Source organism: Electrona antarctica (assembly GCF_951216825.1).
Source record: "Electrona antarctica genome assembly, chromosome: 19".
Classification (NCBI taxonomy): domain Eukaryota; kingdom Metazoa; phylum Chordata; class Actinopteri; order Myctophiformes; family Myctophidae; genus Electrona; species Electrona antarctica.
The window spans coordinates 8977948-8993930 of NC_136800.1; the positions used below are offsets into that span (position 1 = coordinate 8977948).

At 45.8% G+C, this 15983-nt stretch overlaps 1 protein-coding gene across 2 annotated transcripts in view; it reads right to left on the minus strand.

Annotated features, from left to right (window-relative positions):
- LOC306912585 (myomegalin-like) overlaps window positions 1–15983 on the minus strand; it is a 42259-nt gene that overhangs the window by 6875 nt on the left and 19401 nt on the right. For both annotated transcript variants that reach the window (XM_079488919.1, XM_079488918.1), the window contains exons 19-36: window positions 15347–15566; window positions 14785–14901; window positions 12921–13066; window positions 12369–12530; window positions 11743–11951; window positions 10629–10746; window positions 10246–10363; window positions 10008–10062; window positions 8900–9132; window positions 8188–8292; window positions 7274–7438; window positions 6375–6644; window positions 5641–5772; window positions 4803–4919; window positions 3570–3759; window positions 2950–3074; window positions 1684–1935; window positions 936–1037 (exon numbers count right to left, since the gene is read on the minus strand). In XM_079488919.1, the coding sequence (XP_079345045.1) occupies window positions 936–1037; window positions 1684–1935; window positions 2950–3074; window positions 3570–3759; window positions 4803–4919; window positions 5641–5772; window positions 6375–6644; window positions 7274–7438; window positions 8188–8292; window positions 8900–9132; window positions 10008–10062; window positions 10246–10363; window positions 10629–10746; window positions 11743–11951; window positions 12369–12530; window positions 12921–13066; window positions 14785–14901; window positions 15347–15566 (2836 nt within the window). The remainder of the gene's footprint in view (window positions 1–935; window positions 1038–1683; window positions 1936–2949; window positions 3075–3569; window positions 3760–4802; window positions 4920–5640; window positions 5773–6374; window positions 6645–7273; window positions 7439–8187; window positions 8293–8899; window positions 9133–10007; window positions 10063–10245; window positions 10364–10628; window positions 10747–11742; window positions 11952–12368; window positions 12531–12920; window positions 13067–14784; window positions 14902–15346; window positions 15567–15983) is intronic.

Sequence of the window (15983 nt, forward strand, 5' to 3'; positions counted from 1 at the left end):
GCGGGACTTGATTTGAGTCTTTAAGCTTAAGTTATACTCCGCTGCACGACAGTGGCGCTTGCCGACAAGGATCTCATCCTTTCAGTAAGCGACACCAGCGTACTATGGGGTAAAAGTGTGGGGTTCAGACTAGAGATGCACTACATTGAAATTATGACCGATATCCAATTATTTGCAGGGTCATATCGGCCGATACCGATATATTACATTATTATGTTATATTTATTATTTATTTTGAACTCATTGCTGACAATGTTCATTTGAATGTTTTGTTTTGCTGGTGAAAGTACGGATGGTAAACCTCCCTTTAGCCCTAACAGCTGATGCTCTAAAATAGACCAGACAGGCAGACTGAGGCTGCTCTGCGAGTACAAACAAAGCCATTGACGGTCACATTATTAGTGCGTCATCAATATCGGTGAAAATAATTAGGATTATTTTGAGACCGACTCGATACCGCGTTTTTATGGCTGATTCCGATACACTACCGTGCATCTCTAGTTTAGACCCAAAGACTGGCAGTGTCACAATTTGGGTACTTTTTCTGTGGTCTAGTCTAGACCACATGATGCGATTCCACAGAAATACAGCTTTTCAACAATTACATACAATGTTTTTGGAAGTAAAAGGGATATTAGGGATATTTATTATTATAGGGATATTTAACAGCTATATCCAATGTAGGCATGTGGCTCTTAATTTGCAGATTTCCTTTTACAGTTACAGTGCAGGGGCACTTTTACCACATTACCACAATAGGCAAAGTTTCAGCAAAAAAATGGTAAACGATATGCACACATTCTTTGAAAAATGCAGACCTACTAGCTCACACCACGTTGTGAGCTTGTATGATCTATGAAGAAATCATAAACCACGCCACTATGTTGTAGAGCTACAGCAGTTGCGGGTCATGCAGTGATAGGTTAATGTCACACCATTGGCAGTGCAGTGGCTGTCGTCCAGGTCTGAATAGGGAGCGTAAGGTGATCCACAGTTAAACAGACCAATGTCCCTGACCGGTGGCGATGGAGCCGGGTCTGTTGAGCAACACACACACACACACCAGGCTATAGGTCACACAGCAGCACACAACACCAAGCACTAAATAGTAGCACAGGTTAGTAGCGCACACTATGGATACCAAGCAACCAGCTGTACCAAGTATGCAACTATCTCCATGCTGTATGTGAATGGTGTGCAGTCGGTGTTGGTGGTATTTTATACATACAGTATGTGTGCTTTGTTAAATTCAACATATCATTTCCTTTAAATCTCTATATTGTTCCTTGCTCTTTAAAGCTACAATCCGAGACTTATTTGTATTATTCAATCATACTGAACTATACTATACCAATAGTATAGTAAATACTATATCTATTCTATATATGTATAGATAGCCGCTATAAAATTAACATTCAACATTCAACATCTGGTCTCCCTACCCTACAATGAACTGAATGTAATGCATATTTGAAAAGCGCTTTGGATAAAGGCACAATATTTATAATATTTACCATTTTTAAATTTAAGGTTATTTTATCGATTGTCAACTTTTCGTTCAACATCCGTTCAAAGATATGTCATATCATCTGTAGGTCCCACTGCCCTGCCCTGGACTGAATACAGTATCCCAAAACAACGGGACGGCTGGGTGTCTGGAGAGAGGGACAGTCAGCCTCTCACCGTGGAGCAGCTGCCGCCTGTAGAAGTGGTCCCTCTGAGGACTGGCGGTCAGCGCGGACAGCGAGGGGGTCCGGGGCGAGCCCCCGCCCCCACCCTGCAGCTTCTGCTCCAGCTGCTTGTGGAGCTCCAGCTGCCTCAGGGCGCTAACGTTCTCCTGCACGCTGCTCTGCAGCTGAGCCCGCAGACTCCTCACCTCGGCCAGCAGCTCCCCGAGCTCCACCGGCAGCAGCGGCAGCTCACACAGACTGTAGCCTAACGAGAGAAACCATTCTGTCAACTCTGATTGTACTTCTGTGCTTGATTGATTGACTGACTGACTGACTCTTCTTTATTGCCCTAAAATGTGACCAATAGATTCAAATCTTAACTATATAACCATATAAAATCTGGTGTCATTTGAGAGTTTAGACCCGGTGCAAAGCACATGCACAGTCATTGTAATGAGTGAGTTTGTCTGTCTGTGTACATTACGTCTACTCTGTACTGTGTATGTCACTTAAAGAAAATGTATCCAGCAGAGGGTGCTGAAAGTGCAAAATTCCTTGGGCTGGTCACAGACATGAACAAGTGAATCTATGCACACATGTCTAGTATGGTACCGGCTCGAATAAACTCAATGTAGCTGGTCGTCATAGCGATGTTCGACCCTCTGCATAGTAGAGTGCTAAACAATGCTAAAGTTAAAGCTATCTGTTTAACCTGCACAGTCCAACACAAGACGTTTCTGATAACATTTTAGGTCAGAAATAGATATACATACAGTTGCTCATATTCAATTATTTCACATTTCCAACAGCTAGATTTAAAGTATGTTAACAGTATTCATTCGCTTGGAACCTCAACATAGAAAATACAAGAAATCTGGGACTGGGGGAGTACCAGGCCTTTTGCCTAATGGAAAACCACAAGTGTCATTAGTACAGGTGGCCCTGTTACAGATGATGTCACTGACTACAGTAGAGGAGTGTAGGCGGCGGACGAGGCTAGGTTTGGGATTTTGGGAACCTTTAGGATTTTAACGATTCCGGTTCCTCTTAGCGATCCGATTCCTTAACGGTTCCCTTAAACGATTAATTCCTAATGGACCCTTACAGGACTGTAACTCTCAGAGTGTAATTCAAACGTTTGAGAACCACTGGTATACGAGCTCTGACAGTGTGATAAAAAATAAAATAAAAACTGAAACGGTTCTAAATGCGATGGAAGCGATTCTGGTTCTCCAATCTCGGACCCGGTTGTGGGTCCCGACCCTGTCACCAGACTGACCTTTGTCCTGCTTGGTTCCGGCGGCACACACACGGTCGTAGACGTGCAGCTCGCTCTGCAGAGAGTGGATCAGATCCCTGCTCTCACACAGCTGCTGCTGGAGCAGAGACGCCTCGTGTTGGAGCCTGGGGGGGACGCACAGGGACAAAACACTGAAACAAACAAAGCTTCTACAAAATAAACGTCGAGCAAGGCAACAAACTGCGCGTTTGACTCGCATACAGTGAAATTCTCAGTGTTTATTGATTTCTCTAACTCTCAGATAGGGATGTTAATCCATTTAAGAATGGACTAAAGACCCACCTTTTTAAGAAAGCATTTCGTTAAACATGTTTTAGCTAGTGTTTTAGTTTAGCCATGTTGGGTCCCATGATATTATTGATTTGATATTTTTTTGCCATGCTTTGTAGCATGTAAAGGGCTTTATAAATAAAATGCATTATTATTAAACACAAATCTGACACACACACACACACACACACACACACACACACACACACACACACACACACACACACACACACACACACACACACACACACACACACACACACACACACACACACACACACACACACACACACACACACACACACACACACACACACACACACACACACCTGTTGCTCTTGTCCTGGCCAGCCTGGCGTTCGTGGCGCAGCGTGGTGATCTGCGCTCCTTGCTCCTGGCTGTGCGTCTGCAGTCGCCTCAGCTCCTCCTTCCACTGCTCCGCCTCCAGCTCCGCCTGCTTCAGACGGGCGCGGCCCGCCAGCACCGCCTCCCTCAACTGCGCCACCTCCTCGCACGTGTCTGAGAGGAGAGGAGCAGGGACAGTTAATTCTCTGCGATAGTTCTGTGTAAAACCCAAACCACACCAAAGGGTCGAGACGGGACGAGACGGCTTTAGCGTTTGTCCCAGCGGTGTGATTATGTCCTGTTGCACGTCGACCCAAGTGATTCAACTGGCTTCAATCCAATGGCCCAAACAACACCAATGCAACTCCTCGCAACCGTTTGGTTACAAGGAGTTGCATGGCGACCCATTGGTGTGGTTTGGGCTTAAGACTGTAAGACCTCATCACTAAAGCCCCTTACAGTATATTCTGTGTCTCAGAGGTGGGCTATGGACAGTTCAGAAACCTGCCTACCTATTCCAAACTCATGGAAACTACTGTATAGCCTTTATCTTCCTGGATATAGTTAGCATACTGAAATAGAAGCCATCATGCTTGCATGACTAAAATATAAAATAAAGTTTTTCCATCTTTGAAATCCCCACCGATGATGTCAGTGGTAGGCAGGTTTCTGTGCCGATGATGTCAGTGGTAGGCAGGTTTCTGTGTCGATGATGTCAGTGGTAGGCAGGTTTCTGTGCCGATGATGTCAGTGGTAGGCAGGTTTCTGTGTCGATGATGTCAGTGGTAGGCAGGTTTCTGTGTCGATGATGTCAGTGGTAGGCAGGTTTCTGTGTCGATGATGTCAGTGGTAGGCAGGTTGCTGTGCCGATGATGTCAGTGGTAGGCAGGTTTCTGTGTCGATGATGTCAGTGGTAGGCAGGTTTCTGTGTCGAGCGAGTGGATGGAAATGGTGCCATCTGATAATGAGCATTAGCGACGACCAATTATAAAAGCTAAAGTTGAAAATGAGCTCCTATTATTTATCATATGAGTTATCATGAATGTCGTTTGACAGTGATCGAGGTTTGGCTGTGACTGACTGACTGACTGACTGACTGACTGACTGACTGACTGACTGACTGACTGACTGATATAAGTGAGTGATCACTTATCACATATTGTAAGTCAAGGACAGGTTCATTTCAGTCAAAACGGCTGTTTAGTGTCCGGTAGTACCTGAGTTGGCCTGTAGGCGGGACTGTAGAGCCATGTTTTCCTCCTTTAGGACCCTGATCTCATTGGACAGCTGAGTGACCGTGTCCAGTCCCTGGATGTAGATGTTAGTGGGCGCTCCTGAGATGGAAAACAATTCAAGCAGTACTCAGTTGAAATTAACTGTGTCGAGTTTGATAACACAGCTCTGTATGGGAAAATTAAAGTGTGTGTGTGTGTGTGTGTGTGTGTGTGTGTGTGTGTGTGTGTGTGTGTGTGTGTGTGTGTGTGTGTGTGTGTGTGTGTGTGTGTGTGTGTGTGTGTGTGTGTGTGTGTACGCGCATGCCTGAACACAAGCTAGGGAGTACCGTATGTATACTCAGTGTTACAGACATCCCATCTCTCCTGGAAGTTGCTGGAGTCTCCCGGAAATTAGCGCCGACATGAACATATATGCCAATATATGCAGAATATATGCTGCATATATGCCATATTCAGGTTCATATTATGTGGAGTTATAGGACATTTGTGTCATATATACAGTAGCTCATATCCACATTAAACATGTGGCATATATAAGAAATATACATGTTCATATATTTTCTTGATAAACGTTCACTGTGGATTCTAACTTTGCATAAGACAACAACGGGTGTTACGGGTCCATTTGGTTACATTTGTACACGCTCTGAGTTAGACGTGACTCTGGGAAACAAGCATCAAATATACCTCCATCTCTGAGTTAGACGTGACTCTGGCAAACGGGTATCAGATGGATAGAGAGTGGGACCGACCTACCTCCATCTCTGAGTTAGACGTGACTATTCGGGTATCAGATGGATAGAGTGTGTGACCGACCTACCTCCATCACGGCCGGAGACGGCCAGCCTCTCCTCCAGTTGCTGTCGCAGTCTCTCGTTGGTCCTGATGGACTCCTCCAGGCGCTGCCGCAGACACCTCACCTCTCGCAGGTGTTCCTCTATCAGATCTATACCTGGGAGAGACATGTGGCCACATGTTTGTTTTATTCATCTAATAATAATAATAATGGATTGCATTTTTATAGCGCAATTTCTATGTGCTTACTCAAAGCGCTTTACAATGGTCCATTCATTCATACATTGGGAGGTGAAGCAGCGAACAGTCGACGCCAGCGTCCTCACTTCCCACATTCACACACCAATGGTGGCGACCACTGGAGGCAATGCAGTGTCTTACCTAAGGACCGCATGTTCAGCTTATATGACTTCATAAACATGTTTTATCAGATCTATACATGGGGTCCAGTGTTGGGAAAGTTCACTTTCTAGTCATGAACTAGTTCAAAGTTCAGTTCACAAATTTAAAAAGGAAGTAGTTCAGTTCATATAGTTCCGCTCAGAAAGAGCAAGATGTGTTTAAGGCCAGACACAGCAAATGTTTTCCGTTTAATAATGATTTATTGTCACCATCGGCAAAGGTCCACAAACTTTAAGCCCGATGCTTACGTTATACAGAAAATAGCCATCTACACACTCGCAGCGCATCGCTTTGTGAGCTTGTAGATAGGCTATTGGTGGTATTGCAGAGCACAGAGACAGACATACTGTACTGTACCTCCATGGCTGTTGACTGATATTTGCCCCGTCGATCCCATGTAGCCGCGGAGCGGCGGCGGTCCGCTATCCATGTCCCAGGGTGCAACGCCGCCGCCGCCTGCCAACAGACCCGACTCAGACTGCAGCGAGTGCGACGCACATTCGGGCACGACGCCCAGCTGGTACGGTTGGAAGGCATGGTGGGATAGCTGGCCATAGTGGGAGAGGTCGTGCTGGTTGTGGCCGCCGAGCGACAGGGCAGACATAGCCTTGCGGGACGCCACGAAGCCTGAAACCACAAACGACCAGGTGTTAGGAGATATGACTGGACAGACACGCTGGTGGAAACGTTTAAATTTACGATCTATACTATACCCCTCTTCCACTGTCCGGCTCATGAGTCACAACCGTTTTTATTTATTGTTTAGTCTAGCTAGTTAGTGTTTTTTAAAGCTTGGTTCTAGTTTTTTTAGTGTTAGTTGAGGTATTATATAATTATATTATATAATGAGGTATTATTAGATGAGATATAAAAATGTTAGAAGAAATATTCTGTATAAAAACAGATATAAAAATGTTAGAAGAAATATTCTGTATAAAAACACAATTCACAGTTAAACACTATTTGAAGATATAGTTCATATTCACCCAAAATACTGGGCTTGTTAAATAAACAGACAAAAACTAACTTCTGATACTGATTTTAGTTGGTTTTAGGGCTAGGTACAATGTTTTGCTTAGTGTTTTGTAGATCCAGTAAGTTTTCATTATAGTTTTGGTTTTAGTCAACTGTAATAACTTTGGCTTGATGTTAAATCACAACTCAGAAACCCCATCAGCACACACTCTGCATAATATCACACACAAATGAGCCCATAACTCAACAGCTTGTGTACAAGCTGTCCCTGGGCCCCTCACCCCTATGCTGCTGATTCATCTGTCTATGCAGCCAATCCACCTCCTGGCCGAGGGCCGTTACAGACAGGGCCCTGGGCGGGGGCTCCCAGGTGACATGTGGGCCCCAGGCGGGGTCAGGCCCCAATGGGCCGGGAAGGGAGCCGGAGACGGGACCAGAGAGGCGGGCTGCATGGAGGAGGGGGGAGAGGATGGAAAGGATGAGGAACGACATGGAAAGAATTTGAATCGATATGAACTGTGGTGGCCGTGCATGGCGATAGTTCAGGGAAGCATGGCAGTCAAGCGGTCCCCCCCCCCCCCCCCCCCCCCCCACGCTCAATCTCCCTTCGCCAACAAGCTAACACACACGCCGCCACCACCCCCCCCACCCCCGCCCAACCCTAACAATTCATTAGGTGGTCTTTTTTCGTACTGCTCACTCGTCATACTGCACGCATGCACAGCATTTGGTCACAGCACCACATCTGTAGGTCTGCATGCCAGTTATCCTCCTAGTGGCATCTAGGTCTATGTTAAAAGTAAGATTATGTGGATTGTATGATGTCATATCTGTGTGTCTTTTCATAATATGCCTTATTTACTTCACAACAATCTGTAGACAAAGTGTTCTCAACCAGTCTCGCTGCTTATTTCCTGTTCATGACATCATGGTTGTTATCATGGCACTTGATTCTGAAAGCCAAACTAATCAAAGCCCCAGAGCACAAAGAACCGTTGAGTAGCAGCTACACCTACTGGTTCACAACAGTAATGCAGTTACGTAAAGCAGACTGCACAAGGCAGACTGTGAGCATGCACATCCAGTGTTACTGGTTTTACCCGTGTGGTCATGCGTTTATTAATTGTGGTGGGAAGATCTCCACACAGCGGCTCACACACAGCCCTAAACTGTAGACATCCGTGTGTCGCGTTACCTCTGAGAGTCTGATTAGAAAAACCCACAGGATTGGAGGAGAGCATATTGGGACAGCTGGCGGAGGACTTGAGTAGTGGAGGAAGAGGAGGGATGGAGGAATACACTGGAAGGAGAGGATGAAGAGGGGAACGGATGACAAGGATGGAAGCAGTCACTCCGCAAGGAGAGGAACGAGGAAGAGTTTACACAGGGTTTCTGCAGGTTTAGCCCAAATTTAGATTTAAGATGTTATACTTTCTTAATGTAGCTCGGGATTAAACGTAACCCTAGCAACATATTCTGCAAAAATGTTACAGAATATTTAGCCTGCATTTTTTTTTATATATATAATTTTTATCCCACGATTTTGCAACCCATTTTTTTCCACCCAGTGTCAATTATCTAATGTAATCCTGGGCGCTACACTTCCAAGTCCAAGCTGCTTCTTTTCACCTGACAGGGGGAGTTTCCCTGGCCGGACATATCGCGTGGAAGGAACACGTTATTCCAACCAGTCCCTTTCCCCTCCATCAGGCGCCCTGGCTGGCCAGGGGGAGGTAGTTTAGAGACCAGGATTAGCATTTGCTGTAGCATTTGCAAAATGATACAGGTCTGTAGCATTTTTAAGAACTTTAATACATGTATTTGTTTATGGCCTTGTTTTTTCATTTAAGATTTGAAGGATCTGCAGAAATCCTGCTACACGAGGAAGTTGAGCAGATGAACGATACCTTCTTGTTCTGACCCGTGGCCCGGCTCGGCGTATTCGCTGGCCGCGTCCAGGTCGGAACAGAGGTCCAGGTCCTCGTGCGTCCGACACTCGTCCGACACCGTGGAGGTCCTGTCCGATTGGTCGGTGGTTTCCGAGAGGGCGTGGCAGCTGGAGGGAGTCTCAGGACGCTGTTGCAGCTTGGTGTGGAGGGATTCAATGATCTTATCCTTCTGCTGGAGCTCCTTGCTCAGCCTGCACGCACGCGCACACACACACAAACACATGATGAGTACTTAATTTCATATGTAGTTAGCTCTAAGCTCTACGTTTTTCCTGCTGAAATTACTTTTTTTTGTTCTTCTTTTTTTTCGGATGCCGAGATTTTTTGAATGCCCCCTTTTTACTGCCCACAAAGTGAATGGCCCCATTTCTGAAATGCCCCCCCCCCCCCTCTTGTGTTTATAAAAACACCAGTCTGCCTAGTGATAGAGAAAGACCGCAGGGAGGCCCGGTACACACGACTGCTCTTAGAAAGCATATCCTTCCACAGAGGGGCCATTGGACCTCCTCTGTCATATCCTTCCACAGAGGAGCCACCGGAGGCTCCTGTCAAAACCCAGAAATGAAGCGTGACTCCTGAAATGCGTCGGGACCTGACCTGCTTTTGAGTCACGTCTGGTCAAAGTAGAGAGAAAATAGATCCAGGCTAGACTAGATTCTGTGCAGGTTTCTGGCTACATTTGTGTTTAGTTTTTTCTTGTTTTTTTTGGAAACTCATGTAAATAATACAAATTGGTCAAACATTCAGGAGATTCCGTCTTTTACTGGAGGACTGTCCTGCAGTCACTGAGCCTCTTAAAGATACATAGGAGGCCTGTGTCTACTCTGCTGTCTGTGTGTGGATTAACATGTCTCATTTTTTTACATAGTCATGTGGACAGTCCTGATCGTGTCAGGTCATAGGACCAAGTAAACTAATTACTGAGACTTGTATATGTGTGCACACGCACGCACGCACGCACGCACGCGCGCGCGCGCACACGCACACACACACACACACACACACACACACACACACACACACATCCCTGTGTACAGACAGACGTATCATCGAGAGACCAACCCACCGTAGAGCGAGCAGCTCGTGGCCTGTCTTATCGTCGTGGGCCTCGGCACGATCTCCTGCGTAGGACAGACGAGAGAATGAGCAGGGGAAAAAAATACGATAATGACGTGACGAGCATCCACAATGACATTTGAACGACGTATTTCATCATTATAGGTATCGCTCTTGGTGCGGACAGCCCATTTAAGCTGGCCCTCTGTGCAGTTGAGCTTCAAGAAGGGGTGAGAGTGTTTCCTTACGTCCGCTGATCTTGGTGCCCACTCTCTGTGCCAGGGCCGTGCTCTGTGCCAGCTGCTCTCTGAAGCTCTGCCCCATGTAGTAGTCGATGTCGTTGGCACGGAGCAGCTCCTCGAAGGCCTGTCACACCAGGGGGAGTCGAGTGGGTATAAAGACGCCAACACTGCAAGCCTATTCTTCATGCGTTCTTTCCCCAGTATGAGATCATTTTATACTATGAGATGTATTGAAATGTAACCACTGCATATAAATGCGCAGACGATGACTTTTAAGTAAGCTGATCAAAATGACAATCATCTCAATGTGATGCACTGTGAGCTTGTAGATCAGCTGTCTTTTGGCCTGCAACGGTGTGTATAAGTGAAGCATGAGCCACGGACGGTACCTTGGTGGTGTCACCCAGGTGCTGAGTGAGGATGTGACACACTCCTCTGCCCTCCCTCATGCGCTGTCTCAGATGGGACAGCTCTCGAGCCTGAGCCTGGATCAGCGTGTTATACTTCCTGTGAAGGGAGGAAGAGGACACATATAGATATACGGGGTGCTCTTCTCGGGCAGCTCGCCACCTTAGCGCCACATCGTAAAAAGAATGGTGTGTGTAGTATTGCATTTTGATGAGATATTTCTGCACAACAGTGCTATTACTTTACCATCACCACTGCAGCCACTTGGTGGCTGCGTTATTTATATAAACAACAGACTCTCTGTTGTCTCTGTCTCTGACTCTGTCTCAGTTTGTTGTCTCTGTCTCTGTCTCAGTTTGTTGTCTCTGTCTCTGTCTCAGTTTGTTGTCTCTGACTCTGTCTCTGTCTCAGTTTGTTGTCTCTGTCTCTGTCTCAGTTTGTTGTCTCTGTCTCTGTCTCAGTCTCTGTCTCAGTTTGTTGTCTCTGACTCTGTCTCTGTCTCAGTTTGTTGTCTCTGTCTCTGTCTCAGTTTGTTGTCTCTGTCTCTGTCTCAGTTTGTTGTCTCTGTCTCTGTCTCAGTTTGTTGTCTCTGTCTCAGTTTGTCAAACATTTCAAAGGCTGTGGGTTGGCCTCGGGCTGAATCTTTTTGGGCTGGGCCGGGTCGGGCTCAAATTATTAGGCCTGATTAAAGCTCTACAGACTATACACAATTGTTTATATTTGCCCATGTGTGGCAATTTGTATTATTCCTTAGTTACCTTTTTATCCAATTCTATTTTTATTATTATTGCATTGTTGTCCACAGTTGATCAAATAATTAGCCTATAGAACCCGGTACACTAGATTCTTTGAAGAACTACAGTAATACATTGTTCTTTTTTCACTCTACTTATGTGACTATTTACTCATTTATTTACACTGCTGTCTGTTGACACGGGTGCATGCCATTTACTCTTATTTCACACATAAGTAAGTCACATTGGGTAAAGGCCTATTCATGCGTATGTTGTAGTTTCCGGGGGTCACCTTATCACCTAAAACAGGAGTATGAATAGGCCTGGTGTCTGCTAAATTGTAAATGGTAACTCCACTCACCCTGGCCAGGTGGCACATTTCCCTTCCTCCGCCATGCCTTTGCCCTGTAGCTTCAGCTGGGCCTCCAGTGACGTCACCCGTGACACCAGTTCCCGGAGCTCTCGGTTGGACTTGGGCTCTGTGCGAGTGGCCAGGCTGTCAGACATCCAGCCCTCATCCTCCTCCAAGCCGCTGGGCGCCGGAGATGCCGCCTCAAAGGCCCAGTTCACCTGGAAACAGTGGAGGGAGTACTCACATTAGTACTCACATTAGTAGCCAGTTACACAAGTTAGTAAAAAAAAAGAAATAGCTATCTACATTGTACCAAATGTAGTTGGTAATGTGGCGGAGGACATGTTATGTCATGACATTGAGTGATTGAATAAAACAAAACTGAGGAGTTAGCCAGGTAGCCTACATGGTTAAAAAAGCAATAGCTTAACTTCTTGAAAGCTACACCATCATTGTGAAAATAGTGAAGCACAAGCTATTGGTAATGGTACTTAAACTAGTAGTTCAGCTACTGCCAACATGTAAAAAATAGAATACTATAATGCTTTTTTTTTCTCCTTCTTTTTGGTCAATTCATTTATACACTCTTTCTTGGCAGTTGGAGTAACTGATGAATGAGTCCAGCTGTGTGCTACCTTGCGCGGGGTTCGCTCCAGACTGGAGGCGTAGTCGCTGGTGGCAGAGAGCGATCGGATGCGCAGCTGCAGTCCGCGGATCACCTTGTGACAGCGGCTCAGCTGGGAGCGCAGGTCCCTCACCACCTTCTGGAGAGAGGCTGCTCCGTCTCCCTGCTCCACCTAGGGTTGGTTGTCACAATTATTACATTATCATCGTCTAATCGCAATTATTTAAAAAAAGACATCGCAATTATGTTGTCATAATCGTTTCCATGTTGAAAGATGTTCATACATAGAGAATTAGCTGATCTACAAGCTTAGATCAGCTATTGCTGCTATTTTTACATTAATTAAGTATAAAATGTATAAAAATGGCAGTAATTTATTTGTATATTTAAGTTATTTCTTATATCCGCCCCTGTACACTTTTCATTGCAAAGCCTAAGAGGCAAACGGAATGTAATTTCTATTCATAAAGTTCCAATATCCAATGCCAAAAAACACAATTAAATCGTTAATCACAATTATTTGTGTGACATTATTAATCGACAACAATGGTGACAGCCCTACCTGCTCCTCCTCCTCCTCCTCTTCCTCCTCCTCCAGATCATAAGAGCCTTCCACGTGGCTCTGGTCGTCCTGGTACCAGCCTCCCCCGACGCCCTCGTAGTCCTGGGGGTTTGACAGCGACGTGCACATCTCCAGGTCGTCAAACTCTACAGGACGGAAAGGCGGATATTATTGATGACGTGATTATTCATATTGGACGGAGTCGGGAGCGGTTAACGCAGTGCGAGAAGGGAGGAATTAGCTGTGCGGTGGTAACACATGACACAATAACACACAAACAACTTCGGGTAGCTTAATTCATACATTGTATTACGATGGGGAAGCTTGACACAAAGAACTGATTGTCAACCCGCTGCCGGGTTGAAAATGTGGTCTTTGATATGGTACATGACATGTAAGTCACACTGTTGAGCTAGAATAAAATTATACATTATGTAACCAGGGTGCAACACAGACCAATCCTTGAGAGGTGCCGGCCAACGGTATAAACACTAGAAAAACAAAAAAGTCACCGCACACTCGTTGCTGCCAATGGCAGTAATTAATTTAGGACAGGCTAAAAACAGACCAACATTACGGATAGTCTAGGCTGCCCTTCTTCAGGGTTTAGTGTCGGTGTGAGATATAATACATTACTGGCATCGGCAGATACAAGTGTGCGACGACTTTTTATTCTTCATGGTATATAAGTTACACAGACCTAAATGACCAAAATAGTTCATGTACACGACTGTCGTGACATTGCTTTGGCATACTGTACAGTACGTGCATTCCTACAGTCGACAATAAGTCACGCAGACAGCAGACATACGATTTCAATATAGTGTGATTTGAACAGGAGAGACTAGTTCAAAACAGTGGGTTGAACAGGAGAGACTAGTTCAAAACAGTGGGTTGAACAGGAGAGACTAGTTCAAAACAGTGGGTTGAACAGGAGAGACTAGTTCAAAACAGTGGGTTTGCGCAGGAGAGACTAGTTCAAAACAGTGGGTTGAACAGGAGAGACTAGTTCAAAACAGTGGGTTGAACAGGAGAGACTAGTTCAAAACAGTGGGTTGAACAGGAGAGACTAGTTCAAAACAGTGGGTTGAACAGGAGAGACTAGTTCAAAACAGTGGGTTGAACAGGAGAGACTAGTTCAAAACAGTGGGTTGAACAGGAGAGACTAGTTCAAAACAGTGGGTTGAACAGGAGAGACTAGTTCAAAACAGTGGGTTGCGCAGGAGAGACTAGTTCAAAACAGTGGGTTGAACAGGAGAGACTAGTTCAAAACAGTGGGTTGAACAGGAGAGACTAGTTCAAAACAGTGGGTTGAACAGGAGAGACTAGTTCAAAACAGTGGGTTGAACAGGAGAGACTAGTTCAAAACAGTGGGTTGAACAGGAGAGACTAGTTCAAAACAGTGGGTTGAACAGGAGAGACTAGTTCAAAACAGTGGGTTGCACACATCCAGTTCGTTGCTGGTGCTGAACACAGGGTGACAGTTCAAATGAATAAAAGTCCGCACAACAGCAAGTGTTTAGTTTACTTTAAAAACACAGGAAAAAAATGACAGGAAACATAATGAAAGGATGCGTTTCTAAATTCTAAATTCTAATTTGAGTTACTGGACACTTTGGGCAGTATTATGCGTGTCTTAAGTACCAGGTCTTATGACTTAACTTAATACCTGGAGGCGTGGTCAATGCTGTTTGGCCACTCAGAATAGCCAAATGGCATTGATCACGCCTCCAGGTCTTAAGTTAAGTAATAAGACCTGGTACTTAAGACACGCATAATACTGCCCTTTGAGTGCAAAAAGTGGATATGTTAAGGGTCACATTTTGTTTTGTGTTTAACAGTGTGGTGGGTTCGTTAGGGTCACCTGGGCTGCTGGCGTCTTCTCTCTCCGCCTCGTTCTCGCTGCGTCCGCACGTCTCATAGCCCAGATCCTGCAGGTCCACCTGCACCTGCTTACTGGCCTGCTGCACCGATGTCTCACCTAGAGAGAGAGAGAGAGAGAGAGATACAGAAATAGACGTGTCACTTCATGACACATGAGCTTGAAGATCAGCAAATAATTTCTTTCTTCTTTAAGATATTTGACATTTCTGCCCTGTGCATTATTTTGTTTACGAAGCCTAAAAGACAAACAGAAATGACATATATGTTCCAATGTTCAATGCCAAAAACATAATTAAATTGTCAAATGTCAAATTATTAGTATATGCAATCATCAAATAAAATGTTTTAATCGTAGGGAATCGGGAATGAAGTTACTAATGTTGATCTGGAGAGGGAAGTCTGGAGCTATCTGGTGGAGCTGTTGCCCCCACGACCCGACTACAGATAAGCGGTTGAAGATGGATGGATGGATGGATAAAACAATTGAATCGTGACTGCCAAGTGCCATGGCGTGCATGCGTGCGTGCGTGCATGACTCTTACTGAGCAGGTCTCTGTAGTCGTTGAGCTGTTCGGCCTGAGCGTGCGCAGTGGCCTCGGACACCATCAGCCTCTCCTGCAGCTCCCTATTCTCCTGGCGGCACAGTGCCAGGTCGGCGCGCAGTGCGCTCGCCTGCTCGCGCAGACCCTCCTCCACGTGCTGCCAGAAGCCCCGCCTCACCGCCGCCTCCCCCGCAGCTCCGCCGCCAGGCTCCTCCCCTTCCTGTGACGACAAGACTTGATTTAGCAATAGCAACAACAAGGAAAGGCACTCCCCGCCTGTACACCAAATACAAGTGTAGTCAATTATTACCAAGCCCCCGGTAAGGCTATCCAACGTTGAAGCTGCCACTACCTACTGGCGAAATGTGGAATTGCAGCACTTTCATGGAGGTGGACGGACGTTCATGATGTCACGTGCGTAAGCCCGGACCTCAAATTTGAGGTCCGGGGCTAGGCTACGCTAAACTTCCGCTCGCTCGAGCCATTGAGTTATAACTGTACTTCTGGCAGTCTTCCGGGTGCTTCAAAACGCCACTGAGAAACTTCTATTGAAATGAATAGCGGGGGGGGGGGGGGGGGCTAACTCTCCGGTTCGGTCTCTATCCTTTTATTACGCTATTACAGAGACGTACACTAA